The sequence below is a fragment of the Pseudophryne corroboree genome, chromosome 4 (assembly GCF_028390025.1).
Source record: "Pseudophryne corroboree isolate aPseCor3 chromosome 4, aPseCor3.hap2, whole genome shotgun sequence".
Classification (NCBI taxonomy): Eukaryota; Metazoa; Chordata; class Amphibia; order Anura; family Myobatrachidae; genus Pseudophryne; species Pseudophryne corroboree.
The window spans coordinates 681,305,672-681,326,445 of NC_086447.1; the positions used below are offsets into that span (position 1 = coordinate 681,305,672).

At 46.3% G+C, this 20,774-nt stretch overlaps 1 protein-coding gene across 1 annotated transcript in view; it reads right to left on the reverse strand.

The window, feature by feature from the left end:
• ESR1 (estrogen receptor 1) overlaps positions 1-20,774 on the reverse strand; it is a 507,877-nt gene that overhangs the window by 12,469 nt on the left and 474,634 nt on the right. Inside the window, exon 7 of the mRNA XM_063917872.1 lies at positions 3,380-3,563. Coding sequence (XP_063773942.1) covers positions 3,380-3,563 — 184 coding nt within the window. The remainder of the gene's footprint in view (positions 1-3,379; positions 3,564-20,774) is intronic.

Consider the following 20,774-nt stretch of genomic DNA (forward strand, 5'->3'; position numbering starts at 1 on the left):
TAAAAGAACTTCATTAAAATGTACTGGGACTGAGTGGTAAAAAGTTAAAACACTGTTCTTTATCTATGCCATACTGTACTATAACAATTTGCTGCATAACTTCGCTTATTAAACTCAACTCTCAAAAATATAGTTTCTATGATAGCCCATCTGCCACTGATCAAGAGGCCAAGGGTCATTTATGAACCACAAACAATGCAGATCTGCACTACATCTTTAAGTGTATAAGTGCTCTTTCTTGGCAGCCTGGTGCATTTGAAGGTACTCACCCTATTTCTAGTCTATTTCTGGTCCAATTTCTGGTCCTATTTCTGGTCCCTATTTCTGGTGCACCGGGTTTAAAACATACATGGTGGAGAGTGAAATGTGACTTCAAAGTACATTAGGATCAACTACTGCATGTTATTCAGTTTGTCTTTTGTTTTTTTTCTTAAAATACAGTTTGCTTTATATTAATTTATGTCTTACAGTATAATGTCCTATATATAAACGAATAACAGGTTGTCTATTTCATGTATCTTTTTGTGTTTGAATGTTTTTATTACTTTGCAAAAATAAATACGTTTCCATTGTACTTGAACCACAATATGCAACATGCATTTCACTAAAAGTATAGGCAAACCATATTGCAGTATAGAGAGTGTTATAATGTACAAACTGATTTACAATCGGGAGGATTTTAAGGAGTTTAGAGTTAGTTTGATTTGCTGCAAACTCATAGGGGGGTATCCTATTAGCCCAGGTAAAACATTGGTTGCGAAAAGCGTACGTTTATGGCAATTTTTTCCCGATGTTTCACCGATTTTTTTTTACAGGCTATCCAGATTGATCGCCTGTAAAAAATGCCCTTTCTCCCGAAAACACACAGGTTCGGTGAAACCTGTGTGCTTTCGGTAGAAACAGCCCCGTTTTCGCACAAAAATGGGTCTGTTTCTGGGGATTTGGTTTCGTCTGTCTGAGGCAGGCGAAACAAAATCCCTGATGACTGGAACAACCTGCAGTGTCCCATACCCGCTGCAGCAACAGCAGGCATGGCGACGTGGCCCGGAAGCTGCCACTCGGCGTGGTGACCGCAGCTCTATGACTGCATCCCCTCCTCTCCCCCCGCCAGTAGTCACATGACAAGGGAGCACCCATGTGACCGAAGGGGAGCCGGAGGAGCAGCGCTGCACCAGGAGCTGTCAGCAGCCGGCACCCGGTGCAGCATCAGGTAAGCCCAATAAGCCACCGCTCGTGCTGGCTTATCGGTAGTAATAGTATATCCCCCGGCGGGGAAATTAGCCCTGGTAAATTACCGGGGCTAATTGGATATCCCCCTTAATATTAACTCGTTAGAGATTGTGGTGATAATTTTTATTATTTTAGGTAGAGTTTTGAAAATTGATGACCTTTGTTTCCTAAGTGGAATGGGTTTAGTTCAAGACAAACAAACTATGGCTGAGCACAGTAAAGTCGTTTTAGTATACCTGCAACACAATTAGACAAGGACATGGATAGATCTTTTAGGAGGTCAATCTCCTGCGGACGGTGGAAGGTAGTTACATTGATATTTAATGATGGTAGCTGTTTCTAATTAGTTGATTGTATTTTGACCCCCTAAGCTGAACGGTACTTAATAAAACTAAAACTGTTGATGAGTGAGATAATAAAGTTTTTTTTACCTTCCCCATGAGTCCAGATGACCAGTGAGATGACCAGTAAACAGGCAGCCAAAGAAGAGTTCCTGGAAGTGCCATCAGTGAGTACATGTGCGCTATCTCCCCCATCATGTAATAAAGGGGTAAATGTATGAAGCAGTGATAAGAGAGAAGAAGTGAGCCAGTGGAAAAGTTTCCCATGGCAACCAATCAGCATTGAAGTAACATTTATAATTTGCATACTATAAAATTAAACAGAGCTGCTGATTAGTTGTAATGGGCAACTTCTTCACTGGCTCACTTCTCCTCTCTTGTCACTGTTTCATACATTTACCCCATAGACAGATAGTGGTACCCTTGTGCCAAGCTACGTGTCTCCATATAAATGTATGCCTGTTGTTTAGAATAATCACCAGGCATTAACATCTGTACTACAGAAAAATCATGGGGTCCAGGGATGGAGGAAGGTATCCATCCAACCTTGCATTCATAAAATCTGGGGCACCCACAATTGAAAAAGGGGGCTCCCCTCTTTCAAATGTTTTCGCCTCCTACCAGTTGTCTGTCGATCACATATTAGCATTGGGCTGTTAAAATGGAAGTTGTTTCTATCACATCCATAATGACACCAACAACTGTGTGGGCAACCATATTTGAAAGAGGAGAGTCCCAGGCTGCAGCCTGAGAGGTAGATGTACTAAGCCTTGAAAAGTGATACATTTCACAATGATAAAGTACCAGCCAATCAGCTTCTAACGGTCATGTTACAGGCTGGGTCTGAAAAATGCCAGTTAGGAGCTAGTTGGTTGGTACTTTATCACGTGCAGTTTATCACTTTTCAAGGCTTAGTACATCTGGCCCGAATGGTTGATCAGACACTGACATCCTTAAACAAGGACCTGTTACTTGCATGTTTAAGACTTATCTCACTTTGTCATGTCAATATTGAGGGATAATTTGGACTTTTGAATAGCAAGTTTTTGGAATTATTCAGCTAATTTAGTATCAGCATTTATTATGTTGTACATGTTTGTATCAGGTCTGGGACTCAGGGTCAACACCAATTAGGTCGACAAAAATTGGTCAACACACCTTAGGTCGAAGCCTGAAATAGGTCGACATGAACAAGGTCGACATAGAAAAAGGTTGACATGAGTTTTTTATGTTTTTTTGGTGTCATTTTCTTCGTAATGTGACCAGGAACCCCAATTAGTGCACCATATCCCCTCGCATGGCTCACTTTGCTCACCATGCTTCGGGCAAGGTGCCTCGTTCTGCTACCACTGCTCTCGGCACAGGTTACCGTTCCCAATTATAGTCCACGTGGATCGTAAAGTATGAAAAAGTGAAAAAAAATGACAAAAAAGGTGAAAAACTCATGTCGACATTTTTCCAGGTTGACCTTGTTCATGTCGACCCTTTGGCCATGTCAACCTATTGCAGGTGTCGACCTAAGTGGTGTCGACCTTATTGGTGTCAACCTGGAGTCTGGATACCGTTTGTATACCGTTTAATAAATGTGTATTTTCCTTTTCACACAGTAGTTAGTTGCAAATGTTTAGTTTCATTTTATTTCTGTTCACTTTATAGTGAGATGTCTTCCGTTTCTATATCTCAATTTTGCATTTTTATAGTGTTTAAGACGGGTGCTACACAAGTGACATTACAACTTATTTCATTCTTGAAACTTACAGTGTCATCAAGGAGTCTCTTACATTTTGCCCTTCTAGATTTGATCTTACCTCATATGCCTGATATGTGACAGAATAAGAAGCAATTGAGCCAGGCGTCTTTGCTGCTGCTGAAGGGAAAGTCCAGTTTTAGCCATAAAATGCACCAATGAGTCTATTATTTTGTCCAAAATCAAATGAATATGGTCAGTGTCTTCTAGGGATTCTAAGGTACTAGACAAAAAAGTGTATACACCTGAAAAAAGGGAAAAAAGGAAAATGAAATTAAGAATTAAGTTGGCATTTAAATTGTGTTCAAACATTATGTTGCTGAAAGATAGGGGGAGATTAATGAAAGGTGGGAGAGAGATAAAGTAGAGAGAGAAAATGTTTCAATCAATCAATCAATCAATCAATCAGCTCCTAACTTTCATTTTGCAAACACAGCATATAAAGTGACAGCTAGAAGCTGATTGGTCGGCACTTTATCTCTCTCCAAGCTTTGATAAATCTCCACCACAGTCTCCAAACTCAATATTTGTGAATGTTTTCCAAAATTTTTTGTACATTCCATTATGATACTCAAGTGAATCATACAACAAGCTGGTTTATGTTCTTGAATACAGATAGGCAAACTCCTCCCATATAATAAAAGGCTAACACTGCTCCTCACCTGTATGGTGGCAATTTAAGTGTTTTGTGTGCCACTAGATGGCGTCCAATGGAGCAATTCTATTGTTGCTCTGTTCGGGCGTGCACAGCCACCGGGGCTGACAATAATAATAATAATGTTGTTCCTTGATTTTGATGGGCTAGTAACTAGCAGAGGTGTCACGCACCTATTATACACCCGGTGTGGGCGCGAAGGGGGCATGGCATCATGGGAGGGGTGTGTCTAAGCTGATTAACTCGCGAGAGGGGGCATGGCTTCGCAGGAGGGGCTAAGCACCTCGACCCGCATTTTTGTCACTCCTGGGGTCCAGGAGTTGCGGGCTGCACCTGGACACTAGCGTGCTCTCAGGGGCGGATTGGGATCGAACACCAGCCCGGGAAATTTATGGAAGCAGCCCAAATGGGGACGGAGCCTTGATGGGGAGGGGCCTGTCAAGAGGGCAGGGTCACTCCTCAGAGGTCCTGATTCTGAGACAGACACAGTTGGGGCCTCCTTTGCTTTACGTTATGCTAATGTTTACCTGTGACTGTGGCCCTCATTCTGAGTTGATCGCTCGCTAGCTACTTTTAGCAGCCGTGCAAACGCATTGTCACCACCCACAGGGGAGTGTATTTTCGCTTTGCAAGTGTGCGATCGCATGTGCAGCCGAGCAACACGAACATGTGCAAAACAAGACCAGCCCTGTAGTTACTTATCCTGTGCGATGATTCTAGCGACGGAGGTCCCGGAATTGATGTCAGATACCCGCCCTGCAAATGCCTGGACACGCCTGCATTTTCCCAAACACTCCCAGAAAACGGTCAGTTGCCACCCACAAACGCCCTCTTCCTGTCAATCTCTTTGCGATTGGCTGTGCGAATGGATTCATCGCTAAAAGCATTGCACAACAACGATGCTCTTTGTACCCGTACGATGCGCGTGCGCATTGCAACACATACGCATGCGCAGTTTTGCTATTTTTTTGCCTGATCGCAACGCTGCGAAAATCGGCAGCAAGCTATCAACTGGGAATGACCCCCTTTATGCATATGCTGCTACAATACCCTTCCCTGATGCACATCTGTACGTCTGAATATACAAGGACTGATATGCCCACTTTCAGTGTCTACTGACACTGCAGTCATGCCTTTAATCTACTTCTGATTTTATTGATTTTTCATTCTACAAACCCCTCTTTTTAACCTTATATGTTTCAAAGTACAGGGAGGAGGAGCACACACTACATACTGTACAGCACAGTACAGGGAGGGGGAGCACACACTATACAGCACAGTACAGGGAGGACGCACACACTACATACAGCACAGTACAGGGAGGGAGCACACACTACATACAGCACAGTACAGGGAGGGGGAGCACACACTACATACTGTACAGCACAGTACAGGGAGGGGGAGCACACACTATACAGCACAGTACAGGGAGGGCGCACACACTACATACAGCACAGTACAGGGAGGGAGCACACACTACATACAGCACAGTACAGGGAGGGGGAGCACACACTATACAGCACAGTACAGGGAGGGAGCACACACTATACAGCACAGTACAGGGAGGACGCACACACTACATACAGCACAGTACAGGGAGGGAGCACACACTACATACAGCACAGTACAGGGAGGGGGAGCACACACTATACAGCACAGTACAGGGAGGGAGCACACACTACATACAGCACAGTACAGGGAGGAGGAGCACACACTACATACAGCACAGTATAGGGAGGGAGCACACACTATACAGCACGGTTCCGGTATGAATGGTCGACCATGTTATGGTCGACAGTCATTAGGTCGACCACTATTGGTCGACATTGACATGGTCGACATGGACACATGGGCCCTCATTCCGAGTTGTTCGCTCGTTCTTTTTCATCGCATCGCAGTGAAAATCCGCTTAGTACGCATGCGCAAAGTTCGCACTGCGACTGCGCCAAGTAACTTTACTATGAAGAAAGTATTTTTACTCACGGCTTTTTCTTCGCTCCGGCGATCGTAATGTGATTGACAGGAAATGGGTGTTACTGGGCGGAAACACGGCGTTTCAGGGGCGTGTGGCTGAAAACGCTACCGTTTCCGGAAAAAACGCAGGAGTGGCCGGAGAAACGGTGGGAGTGCCTGGGCGAACGCTGGGTGTGTTTGTGACGTCAACCAGGAACGACAAGCACTGAACTGATCGCACAGGCAGAGTAAGTCTGGAGCTACTCTGAAACTGCTAAGTAGTTAGTAATCGCAATATTGCGAATACATCGGTCGCAATTTTAAGAAGCTAAGATTCACTCCCAGTAGGCGGCGGCTTAGCGTGTGTAACTCTGCTAAATTCGCCTTGCGACCGATCAACTCGGAATGAGGGCCATGGTCGGCACATGAAAATGGTCGACACATGAAAAGGTCGACATGAGTTTTTTAACTTTTTTTGGTGTCGTTTTTTGCGTAAAGTGACTGGGAACCCCAATTAGTGCACCGCGTCCCCTCGCATGGCTCGCTTCGCTCGCCATGCTTCGGGCATGGTGCCTTCGCTTCGCTCGGCACAGATTACTGTTCCAATCGTAGTCCACTTGGATCGTAAAGTATGGAAAAGTTCCCCAAAAGAAAAAAAAGTTAAAAAACTCATGTCGACCTTTTCATGTGTCGACCTTTCACGTGTCGACCATTTTCACGTGTCGACCATGTGTCCATGTCGACCATGTCAATGTCGACCAATAGTGGTCGACCTAATGACTGTCGACCATAACATGGTCGACCATGTGAACGGATACCATACAGCACAGTACAGGGAGGACGCACACACTACATACAGCACAGTACAGGGAGGGAGCACACACTACATACAGCACAGTACAGGGAGGGGGAGCACACACTATACAGCACAGTACAGGGAGGGAGCACACACTACATACAGCACAGTACAGGGAGGGGGAGCACACACTACATACAGCACAGTACAGGGAGGGAGCACACACTACATACAGCACAGTACAGGGAGGGGGAGCACACACTATACAGCACAGTACAGGGAGGGAGCACACACTACATACAGCACAGTACAGGGAGGGAGCACACACTACATACAGCACAGTACAGGGAGGGGGAGCACACACTACATACAGCACAGTACAGGGAGGGAGCACACACTACATACAGCACAGTACAGGGAGGGAGCACACACTACATACTAGAGATGAGCGGGTTCGGTTTCTCTGAAACCGAACCCGCACGAACTTCATGTTTTTTTTACGGGTCCGAGCAGACTCGGATCCTCCCGCCTTGCTCGGTTAACCCGAGCGCGCCCGAACGTCATCATGACGCTGTCGGATTCTCGCGAGACTCGGATTCTATATAAGGAGCCGCGCGTCGCCGCCATTTTCACACGTGCATTGAGATTGATAGGGAGAGGACGTGGCTGGCGTCCTCTCCATTAGAAATTAGATTAGAAGAGAGAGAGAGATTGTGCAGAGTCAGACAGAGTTTACCACAGTGACCAGTGCAGTTGTTGTTAGTTAACTTTTATTTATTTTAATATAATATATCCGTTCTCTGCTATATCCGTTCTCTGCCTGAAAAAAAACGATACACAGCAGCAGCCAGTCACACAGTGTGACTCAGTCTGTGTGCACTCAGCTCAGCCCAGTGTGCTGCACATCAATGTATAAAAGGCAAAGCTTATAATAATTGTGGGGGAGACTGGGGAGCACTGCAGGTTGTTATAGCAGGAGCCCCCAGGAGTACATAATATTATATTAATTTAAAATTAAACAGTGCACACTTTTGCTGCAGGAGTGCCACTGCCAGTGTGACTAGTGGTGACCAGTGCCTGACCACCAGTATAGTAGTATATTGTTGTATGTATTGTATACTATCTCTTTATCAACCAGTCTATATTAGCAGCAGACACAGTACAGTGCGGTAGTTCACGGCTGTGGCTACCTCTGTGTCGGCAGTCGGAACTCGGCAGGCAGTCCGTCCATCCATAATTGTATTACAATATATACCACCTAACCGTGGTATTTTTTTTTCTTTCTTTATACCGTCGTCATAGTGTCATACTAGTTGTTACGAGTATACTACTATCTCTTTATCAACCAGTGTACAGTGCGGTAGTTCACGGCTGTGGCTACCTCTGTGTCGGCAGTCGGCAGGCAGTCCGTCCATCCATAATTGTATTATTATTATAATATATACCACCTAACCGTGGTTTTTTTTTCATTCTTTATACCGTCATAGTGTCATACTAGTTGTTACGAGTATACTACTATCTCTTTATCAACCAGTGTACAGTGCGGTAGTTCACGGCTGTGGCTACCTCTGTGTCGGCAGTCGGCAGGCAGTCCGTCCATCCATAATTGTATTATTATTATAATATATACCACCTAACCGTGGTTTTTTTTTCATTCTTTATACCGTCATAGTGTCATACTAGTTGTTACGAGTATACTACTATCTCTTTATCAACCAGTGTACAGTGCGGTAGTTCACGGCTGTGGCTACCTCTGTGTCGGCAGTCGGCAGGCAGTCCGTCCATCCATAATTGTATTATTATTATAATATATACCACCTAACTGTGGTATTTTTTTTTCTTTCTTTATACCGTCGTCATAGTGTCATACTAGTTGTTACGAGTATACTACTATCTCTTTATCAACCAGTGTACAGTGCGGTAGTTCACGGCTGTGGCTACCTCTGTGTCGGCAGTCGGCAGGCAGTCCGTCCATCCATAATTGTATTATTATTATAATATATACCACCTAACCGTGGTTTTTTTTTCATTCTTTATACCGTCATAGTGTCATACTAGTTGTTACGAGTATACTACTATCTCTTTATCAACCAGTGTACAGTGCGGTAGTTCACGGCTGTGGCTACCTCTGTGTCGGCAGTCGGCAGGCAGTCCGTCCATCCATAATTGTATTATTATTATAATATATACCACCTAACCGTGGTTTTTTTTTCATTCTTTATACCGTCGTCATAGTGTCATACTAGTTGTTACGAGTATACTACTATCTCTTTATCAACCAGTGTACAGTGCGGTAGTTCACGGCTGTGGCTACCTCTGTGTCGGCAGTCGGCAGGCAGTCCGTCCATCCATAATTGTATTATTATTATAATATATACCACCTAACTGTGGTATTTTTTTTTCTTTCTTTATACCGTCGTCATAGTGTCATACTAGTTGTTACGAGTATACTACTATCTCTTTATCAACCAGTGTACAGTGCGGTAGTTCACGGCTGTGGCTACCTCTGTGTCGGCAGTCGGCAGGCAGTCCGTCCATCCATAATTGTATTATTATTATAATATATACCACCTAACTGTGGTATTTTTTTTTCATTCTTTATACCGTCGTCATAGTGTCATACTAGTTGTTACGAGTATACTACTATCTCTTTATCAACCAGTGTACAGTGCGGTAGTTCACGGCTGTGGCTACCTCTGTGTCGGCAGTCGGCAGGCAGTCCGTCCATCCATAATTGTATTATTGCGTCATGTGCTGTTTGGGGAGGGTTTTTTGGAAGGGACATCCTGCGTGACACTGCAGTGCCACTCCTAGATGGGCCCGGTGTTTGTGTCGGCCACTAGGGTCGCTTATCTTTCTCACACAGCTACCTCATTGCGCCTCTTTTTTTCTTTGCGTCATGTGCTGTTTGGGGAGGGTTTTTTGGAAGGGACATCCTGCGTGACACTGCAGTGCCACTCCTAGATGGGCCCGGTGTTTGTGTCGGCCACTAGGGTCGCTTATCTTTCTCACACAGTCAGCTACCTCATTGCGCCTCTTTTTTTCTTTGCGTCATGTGCTGTTTGGGGAGGGTTTTTTGGAAGGGACATCCTGCGTGACACTGCAGTGCCACTCCTAGATGGGCCCGGTGTTTGTGTCGGCCACTAGGGTCGCTTATCTTACTCACACAGCGACCTCGGTGCAAATTTTAGGACTAAAAATAATATTGTGAGGTGTGATGTGTTCAGAATAGGCTGAAAATGAGTGTAAATTATGTTTTTTGAGGTTAATAATACTTTGGGATCAAAATTACCCCCAAATTCTATGATTTAAGCTGTTTTTTAGGGTTTTTTGAAAAAAACACCCGAATCCAAAACACACCCGAATCCGACAAAAAAAATTCGGTGAGGTTTTGCCAAAACGCGGTCGAACCCAAAACACGGCCGCGGAACCGAACCCAAAACCAAAACACAAAACCCGAAAAATTTCAGGCGCTCATCTCTACTACATACAGCACAGTACAGGGAGGGGGAGCACACACTACATACAGCACAGTACAGGGAGGGAGCACACACTACATACAGCACAGTACAGGGAGGGGGAGCACACACTACATACAGCACAGTACAGGGAGGGGGAGCACACACTACATACAGCACAGTACAGGGAGGGAGCACACACTACATACAGCACAGTACAGGGAGGGGGAGCACACACTACATACAGCACAGTACAGGGAGGAGGAGCACACACTACATACAGCACAGTACAGGGAGTTCCCTAGTGAAACACAGGGGATCAGCGCAGCAGAATCTGTCCCAGTGGCCAATCTACCCCTGATTACATACATAGCCACCATATTACATACATAGCCACCACATTATACAAATAGCACTGCATTACATGTATAGCACCACATTACATGTATAGCACCGCATTACATGTATAGCACTATACGTATAGCACTGCATTACACAAATAGCACCACATAACACGAATAGCACAAGATTACAGGTATAGCACCGCAGTACACGAATAGCACCGCATTATACAACTAGCACCACATTACATATGTAGCCACCGCATCACATGCGTAGGCACTGCATAAATAGGCCCATCACCCATCATCATGGACAGACATTGGGCAGCTATAGCGATGAAGGACGTTGCATTAGAGATTGTCCCAGGGCTGGCTGTGAGTGCTGCCTGGTCAGCTGGCATCCTGAGAACAAGGTACATCCTGCTCCTGTCCAGTCCCCAAACCATACACTGTGACCGGGGACGCCCTAACCCTTACACTAACATGATAATGCAAATAATGTCATTAAAAATAACCTCTCTGCCGGGTCCCCTTCAGTGCACAGTCACCGCTCTGGCCAGTTCAGTGAGAGTGCGGGAGCTGGGGTGGCAGCGGGTGTAGTGATCCCGGCCCCGACCATCGCTTTGATGCTGCTCCTGGGCTGGTTAACTTTCTCCAGGTCCCCCATTGGTAGAACAGCATCACCACTTTTCACAGCTAGCGGCACCTGGAAGTGCCCGCTAGCCTAACTTCCGGATTGCATTCCAATGAACCACAAGTACTGGAAGCAGTATGAGCCAGCCCAGTGTGAGGGCCTGGCTGAGGGGGATATGGGACCGGCCCATCGAAATCTGTCATGGTGTCCTGGTGGGCCAATCCGGCCCTGCCTGCTCCTACACAGTGACAGAAGCCGGGATGCTGCACGTCATGTTACAGTGCAGTACCCGGCTCCTGTCACTGTGCAGGAGCCGGCACTTTGGTGTCAACCCTCGGCGGCTGACACCCGGGTGCGGTCCGTACCACCCGCAGCCACCTTGTGACGCCACTGGTAACTAGTACAAATATAAGGTGCTATTTTTTTTTACTTTGGAAAAGAACAACTAAAAACAAAGAATGCCTAACATACCAATGGCTAGATTTATCAAAGCTTGGAGAGAGATAAAGTGGAGAGAGATAAAGTACCAACTAGTCCGCTCTTGCCATTTTTCAAACACAGCCTGTAACATGGCAGGAGTTTATTGGTTGGTACTTTATTTCTATCCATTTTCTTTCCAAGTTTTGATAAATCTTACCCTTAATTTCTTACATGCATTCCTCCTCCTCTTCCCATAAGCTATATATTAAATAACTATTTTTCCAAAACTTCATCCAATATCGCTTGACTTATTATGCCGGAAACTTTCACAATTTTACTGTAAATAATATTTTGTATTGTTTAAGCTATTAAGGTAATAGGACACTTAGCTTTTGGCTTCATTCCTTTATTTGATATTAAAGTAACTTGATTTCTAATATCCTTACAATTTACACTTTAGGAAAGATATATGGAATTTATATATAATAATATTACTGATATATCCCAAATCAGACATGTACACTGGGGAATAGCGCACACACACACACACACACACACACACACACACACACACACACACACACACACACACACACACACACACACACACACACACACACACACACACACACACCTCTCGCCCGGGTCTTCCACAGTGGGGGACAGGAGAAGGTACTGTGGAAAAGTGCAGCCATGGTAGCTGTAAAGGGGGGAGAAGAAACCCATCCACATGGCGAATTCTAGAGATGTGCGGTGGGTTTTTTGTTTTGGTTTTGCATCTGGATCTCCGCTCGTGTTTGGATCTGGATTGGTTTTGCAAAAACCACCCTTTCGGGTTTTGGTTTTGGATGATTTTTTTTAAAAAAAACATAAAAACAGCTAAAATCACAGAATTTGGGGGTAATTTTGATCCTACGGTATTATTAACCTCAATAACATTCATTTCCAGTCTATTCTGAACACCTCACACCTCACAATATTGTTTTAAGGCCAGAAGGTTGCACCGAGGTAGCTGGATGACTAAACTAAGCGACACAAGTGGGCGGCACAAACACCTGGCCCATCTAGGAGTAGCACTGCAGTGGCAGGCAGGATGGCAGTTTTAAATACTATGCCCAAACAGCACATAATGCAAAGAAAAAAAAGAGGTGCCAGATGGAATTGTCTCCCACCCACCCTTATGTTGTTTAAATCGGACATACACAGTTTAATAAAACCATCATTTCAGTGACAGGTGGGCGCCCTGGAAAAAAACTCGCCAAGTTATCCGAATCATAGCTAGCTCCCAACATACCACCTCCTTCTTTGATGACTTTTCACATTATGAGAAGAGGCAAGAGGAAGAGGACAGTGTCAAGAAGGTGATTAAAAATTAGAGAGGCACACACAATCAGGAACAACACATAGGCTTTCACCTCCACTCCTATAGCAAATATATAATTACCACATTACTGGAGAAGCTGAAAAACTAGCGGCCAAAGCCTCCAAATTTGTACCCCCTTCTCCATGTTCCGGGATTAAGATAATCTCAGATTTAATGCTGGGATGCAAATAAACTGTGTATACCACAGGATCAAGATTGGATATTTTCCCCTTCATGGAGTCTGGAGACTTATTTTGTGAAAATCTTGTGGGTTTCTTTGTTTCCATTTTTTTTATTGCATTTTTATTTACATATTACGTGGAAGATGCCTTACTTTTGTTTTTCATAGCTCCCAGTTACATGCACGTGAGCATACCTGTGTGACAAGTTGAGTTTGGGTGGGTTCCGTACAGTACTAAGCAGGACTGTGCAGTGAAATTTTTGTTATTCAGCCTCTGCCTTTAGTGGAGCTTACCACTCTACAGTCGAAAATCATTTCATATTATAAGTAGGACTGTGAGAGGAAGCAATGCTAATCACAGCATGCCTCAGCCTGGCAAGCCAGACATCTTCCTGGCTGTAAGCCACCATGAGACTCCATACTGGGCTTATTCAGTAACTGTTTGTGCCTCACTGGAGCTCCTGACCCATCTAGTGCTGCAGTGCAATGGAAAGCTGATGCAATGCAAGATAACTGATACTCTGTTCTTCTAACACCACAAGGTCTTGCGATAACCTTACGCAGCCCTTAGGAAAAGAAGATCCATGTACACCAAATGCGCATCTTCTAAATAAATAATCCCAAATTGTAGAACATTAATAATAAATCAAAATTAAGGTTGACTAATTTGAGCCATTCATTTGAGTCCCTAACATGAAATAATTGAGAAGAACCTCTAATACTCCGGCAGAAAATCTCACTTTTACCTCTCCGGCAGTTGCGCTGGATTATGATTCAGTCTCTTCTGAGTCACACTGACTTTTGCCACAAATGTGGTCTCTCCCCACTTTGTCAAAATAACAATTTCCATTTCCACCTTTGCAGCTATGTTTTCACAAATCTGTTTGTGATGTTGAAGCTTTTTTCATATCTGCTCTAGGCTTTCATTTAAACCTAGGATCAAGTAGAGCAGCACCCCTGGAATTATACGGCAGCACCCCTAGACTTATACAGCATAGGCAGCACCCCTGGATAATTACACAGCACAGCAGACATGCAACAGCACCCCTGGACTTATACGGAAGTGGGGCAGCCCCCCATATAGGGCAGCACTCCTGGAATGATGTGGCAAAGAAAAGGCGTGCAAGATGCAATTGTCCTTGGGCCCTCCCACCCACCCTGATGTTCTATAAACAGGACATGCACACTTTAACAAACCAATCATTTCAGCAACAGGGTCTGCCACACGACTGTGGCTGAAATGATTGGTTTGTTTGGACCCCCACCAAAAAAGAAGCAATTAATCTCTCCTTACCCAACCGGCTCTACAGATGCAAGATGTCGTCCTCATCCTCAGATTCCCACCCTCCCTTCAGTGTTTATTTTCATAGCATACAGGGCCAGTGTACTTTTATTTTATCTAATGCACCCCTGTATTTTTACAGCATACAGGACAAGTGTACTTTTATTTAAACAGCAGCACCCCTGTATTTTTACAGCATACATGACCAGTGTACATTTGGTTTAACAACAGCACCCCTGTATTTTTACAGCATACATGACAGGGCCAGTGTACATTTATTTTCACTGCACTCCAGATTTTTTACAGCATACAATACAGGGCCAGTGTACATTTATTTTCACTGAACCCCATATTTTTTACAGCATATAAGACAGGGCCAATGTACATTTATTTTCACTGCAGTGCACATTTGTTACAGCATACAAGACAGTGCCAGTGTACATTTATCTTCACTGCACCCCTGAATTTTTACAGCATATAAGACAGGGCCAGTGTACATTTATTTTCACTGCACCCCAATTTTTTACAGCATACAAGACAGTGCCAGTGTACATTTATCTTCACTGCACCCCAGAGTTTTTACAGCATGCAAGACAGGGCCAGTGTACATTTATTTTAACAGCAGCACCCCTGCATTTTTACAGCATAAAAGACAGGGCCAGTGTACATTTATTTTCAATGCAACCCAATTTTTTTACAACCAGCAACCCTGTATTTTCACAGCATACAAGACGACTGCGACCCTGCCCCCTTTACAACACAATGACAGCCAGGACAGCAACATCCATATACAGCTGCAGCACCCCTAACCAGTGGCGTAACTACTGCCCCCGCAGCCCTCGCGGTGGCTTGGGGGCGAGGGGCTGCGGGGGCGCCACTGATTTACAGCAGACTGACATGCGGACGAGCGTCCGCATGTCAGTCTGCAGTCTCCTTCCCTCCGCCGCTTTTTGGAGGGACACAGAGGGCACAGCGCGCCTCCTTGTGTCCCTCCTGCTGCATCATCTCCGGCGGCCGCGGGTCTAATAGGGGAAAGTGCCGTCCGTGAGCTCTAATTGGCTCACGAACCGGCACTTCCCCCTATTAGACCCGCGGCCGCCGGAGATGATGCAGCAGGAGGGACACAGGAGAGGTGAGCTGTGCCCTCCATGTCCCTCCAAAAAGCGGGGGGGGGGGAGATATCTGGCGCTGGGGGGAATATCTGGCACTGGGGCATATATGGCACTGGGGGGAATATCTGGCACTGGGTCATATATGGCACTGGGGGGAATATCTGGCACTGGGTCATATATGGCACTGGGGGGGAATATCTGGCACTGGGGGCATATCTGGCACTGGGGGGGGGAATATCTGGCACTGGGGGGAATATCTGGCACTGGGGCATATATGGCACTGGGGGGGAATATCTGGCACTGGGGGCATATATGGCACTGGGGGGGAATATCTGGCACTGGGGGCATATATGGCACGGGGGGAATATATGGCACTGGGGGCATATATGGCACTGGGGGGGAATATCTGGCACTGGGGGCATATGTGGCACTGGGGGCATATTTAGCACTGGGGGGGAATATATGGCACTGTGGGCATATGTGGCACTGGGGGGCATATGTGGCACTGGGGGGGGGGGAATATCTGGCACTGGGGGCATATATGGCACTGGGGGGGAATATCTGGCACTGGGGGCATATATGGCACGGGGGGAATATCTGGCACGGGGGGAATATCTGGCACTGGGGGCATATATGGCACTGGGGGGGAATATCTGGCACTGGGGGCATATATGGCACTGGGGGCATATATGGCACTGGGGGGGAATATATGGCACTGGGGGGGAATATATGGCACTGGGGGCATATCTGGCACTGGGGGCATATGTGGCACTGGGGGGGAATATCTGGCACTGGGGGGTATATGTGTACCTGGCACATGGGGGGGGCTATATTTGGCACTGGGGCATGTGAGTACCTGGCACCGTGGGGGAATATCTGGCACTGGGGACATATGTGGCACTGGGAGCACAGCCCTAGCAACAAGGACTACCTCCTAGCAACGAGCATGACACCCAGTGCATGAAACACCTGGCAACGAGCATGACACCCAGTGCATGAAACCCCTGGCAACGAGCATGACACCCTGAGCATGAAAACCCCTGGCACCGTGCATGGAACCAAGAGCATGAAACCCCTGGCAACGAGCATGACACCCAGTGCATGAAACCCCTGACAACGAGCAGGTAATTGAAAAGTAATTAGAAGCCTTACTGTAGGACTTAATGTGTAATGGGCATTACGGTGTGTGGCATAACGTATCACGGACATTGCAGTGTGTGTCATAATGTGTCACAGGCATTACGGTGTATGGTATACTATATCGCGGGCATTGTGATATGTGGTATAATGTCTCAGGGTCATTGCAGTGTGTGGCATAATGTATCACGGACATTGCAGTGTGTGTCATAATGTGTCACAGACATTGTATGTGCTATAATGTATCAGGGGCATTGCAGTGTGTAGCATAATGTATAACGGGCATTGCGATTCCTGTCATAATGTGTCACAGGCATTACGGTGTGTGGCATAATGTGTCACAGGCATTACGTTGTGTGGCATAATGTGTCGGGGGCATTACAGTGTGTGCATATTGTGTCATGTGCATTATTGTGTGCGGCATAATGTCTAAGGGCCATTACAGTATGTGGCATAATGTATACTGGGCATTACTATAAGGAGGAAATATGACAAATAATGTAAGGGGCATGAATCAGGATTATTTTTCTTTCCTGTGGTGGCCAACGTATGGGCGTGCAGGTTGCAAAACTGGGGTATAAGGTAGTCTTTTCCTGCAATGCCACGCCCCTTTATGCGAAACCACGCCCATTCCAACGAAACCACGCCCCTTTTTTGTCGCGCGCGCCTTAGGCGCGCATATTTATCCCTTTCTTGCTCCCAATTATGGAGCATGAAGGGGGGTGGGGGGGGGGGGGGCGCCGAAGAATTTTTTGGCTTGGGGGAGAAAAATTTCTAGTTACGCCACTGCCCCTAACAGCACATGAAACACCAGTGACAGCCAGGACAGCACCCCTAACAGCACAGGTACACCACAATGACAGGAACAGCACCCCTAAAGAGCACACACTGACCCCACCCGACGCCACCACCCACATAGAGACAGAGGTCAGTCTCCCTCACTCTCCAAGATTGAAGTGAAAGTGGCGGCGACGCACAACTGTTTATATGGAATCCAAAACCTGTGAGAATCCAGCAGCAGGATAATGACGTTTGCTTCATTCTGGTTTCCGTGTCTGGCGGGAATTCCCAAGCCGGACTCAGAACCTGTCTCAGAACAGGATATTCGGGGGGCTTTGGTTCTCTGAGAACCGAACCTGTTCATCTCTAGCAAATACCAAGTCTAATATGCTAGTTAATTATTATAGATTAGTGTTCTTTAAAAATCCAGACTTTGTGTTTGATAAAAAAATTGTCTGCAACTCTGTGGCTGTGTGTTTATTTTTAATAAAGGACTTTTTAAATAGTGATTATGGTTTTGCAGGTATGATAGAAGTCCCATTGGGCTCAGGGTGCCAAGGCTTGCTGAGACCAGTATTGCACCAGAGAAAAAAAAAAAAAAGATTTTACTCACCGGTAAATCTATTTCTCGTAGTCCGTAGTGGATGCTGGGACTCCGTAAGGACCATGGGGAATAGCGGCTCCGCAGGAGACTGGGCACAACTAAAGAAAGCTTTAGGACTACCTGGTGTGCACTGGCTCCTCCCTCTATGACCCTCCTCCAGACCTCAGTTAGGATACTGTGCCCGGAAGAGCTGACACAATAAGGAAGGATTTTGAATCCCGGGTAAGACTCATACCAGCCACACCAATCACACCGTATAACTCGTGATACTATACCCAGTTAACAGTATGAAATATAACTGAGCCTCTCATCGGATGGCTCAACAATAACCCTTTAGTTAACAATAACTATATACAAGTATTGCAGACAATCCGCACTTGGGATGGGCGCCCAGCATCCACTACGGACTACGAGAAATAGATTTACCGGTGAGTAAAATCTTATTTTCTCTGACGTCCTAAGTGGATGCTGGGACTCCGTAAGGACCATGAGGATTATACCAAAGCTCCCAAACGGGCGGGAGAGTGCGGATGACTCTGCAGCACCGAATGAGCAAACTCTAGGTCCTCCTCAGCCAGGGTATCAAACTTGTAAAATTTAGCAAATGTGTTTGACCCCGACCAAGTAGCTGCTCGGCAAAGTTGTAAAGCCGAGACCCCTCGGGCAGCCGCCCAAGAAGAGCCCACCTTCCTCGTGGAATGGGCTTTCACTGATCTAGGATGCGGCAGTCCAGCCGCAGAATGTGCAAGCCGAATCGTACTACAAATCCAGCGAGCAATAGTCTGCTTTGAAGCAGGAGCACCCAGCTTGTTGGGTGCATACAGGATAAATAGCGAGTCAGTTTTCCTGACACTAGCTGTCCTGGAAACATAAATTTTCAGGGCCCTGACTACGTCCAACAACTTAGAATCCTCCAAGTCCTTAGTAGCCGCAGGCACTACAATAGGTTGGTTCAAAAGAAAAGCTGATACCACCTTAGGGAGAAACTGTGGACGAGTCCTCAATTTGCCCTATCCATATGGAAAATCAGATAAGGGCTTTTATATGACAAAGCCGCCAATTCTGACACACGCCTGGCCGAAGCCAAGGCCAACAGCATGACCACTTTCCACGTGAGATATTTCAAATCCACGGTTTTTAGTGGCTCAAACCAATGTGACTTTAGGAAATCCAACACCACGTTGTGATCCCATATTCAACCCCCCACTGGAGGCACAAAAGGGGGTTGAATATGCAGCACTCCCTGAACAAATGTCTGAACATCAGGCAGTGAAGCCAGTTCTTTCTGGAAGAAAATCGACAGAGCCGAAATCTGGACCTTAATGGAACCCAATTTTAGGCCCATAGTCACCCCTGACTGTAGGAAGTGCAGAAAACGGCCCAACTGAAATTCCTCCGTTGGGCTTTCCTGGCCTCACGCCACGCAACATATTTTCGCCATATGCGGTGATAATGGTTTGCGGTCACTTCTTTCCTAGCTTTAATCAGCGTAGGGCTGACTTCCTCCGGAATGCCCTTTTCCTTCAGGATCCGGCGTTCAACCGCCATGCCGTCAAACGCAGCCGCGGTAAGTCTTGGAACAGACAGGGCCCCTGCTGCAGCAGGTCCTGTCTGAGCGGCAGAGGCCATGGGTCCTCTGAGATCATTTTTTGAAGTTCTGGGTACCAAGCTCTTCTTGGCCAATCCGGAACCACGAGTATAGTTCTTACTCCTCTCCTTCTTATTATTCTCAGTACCTTGGGTATGAGAGGCAGAGGAGGGAACACATACACCGACTGGTACCCCCACGGTGTTACCAGAGCGGCCACAGATATCGCCTGAAGGTCCCTTGACCTGGTGCAATATCTTTTTAGCTTTTTGTTGAGGCGGGACGCCATCATGTCCACCTGTGGCCTTTCCCAATGGTGTACAATCATTTGGAAGACTTCTGGATGAAGTCCCCACTCTCCCGGGTGGAGGTCGTGCCTGCTGAGAAAGTCTGCTTCCCAGTTGTCCACTCCGGGAATGAACACTGCTGACAGTGCTAACACATGATTTTCCGCCCATCGGAAAATCCTTGTGGCTTCTGCCATCGCCATCCTGCTTCTTGTGCTGCCCTGTTGGTTTACATGGGCGACTGCCGTGATGTTGTCTGACTGGATCAGCACCGGCTGGTGTTGAAGCAGGGGTCTAGCCTGACTTAGGGCATTGTGAATGGCCCTTAGTTCCAGAATATTTATGTGTAGGGAAGTCTCCTGACTCGACCATAGTCCTTGGAAGTTTCTTCCCTGTGTGACTGCCCCCCAGCCTCGAAGGCTGGCATCCTTGGTCACCAGGACCCAGTCCTGTATGCCGAATCTGCGGCCCTCTAGAAGATGAGCACTCTGCAGCCACCACAACAGCGACACCCTGGCCCTTGGAGACAGGGTTATCAGCCGATGCATCTGAAGATGCGACCCGGACCACTTGTCCAACAGATCCCACTGGAAGATCCTTGCATGGAACTTGCCGAATGGAATTTCTTCGTAAGAAGCTACCATCTTTCCCAGGACTCGCGTGCATTGATGCACTGACACCTGTACTTGTTTTAGGAGGTCTCTGACTAGAAATGACAACTCCTTGGCCTTCTCCTCCGGGAGAAACACTTTTTCCTGTTCTGTGTCCAGAACCATACCCAGGAACAGTAGACGCGTCGTAGAAACCAGCTGCGACTTTGGAATATTCAGAATCCAGCCGTGCTGTTGTAGCACTTCACTAGATA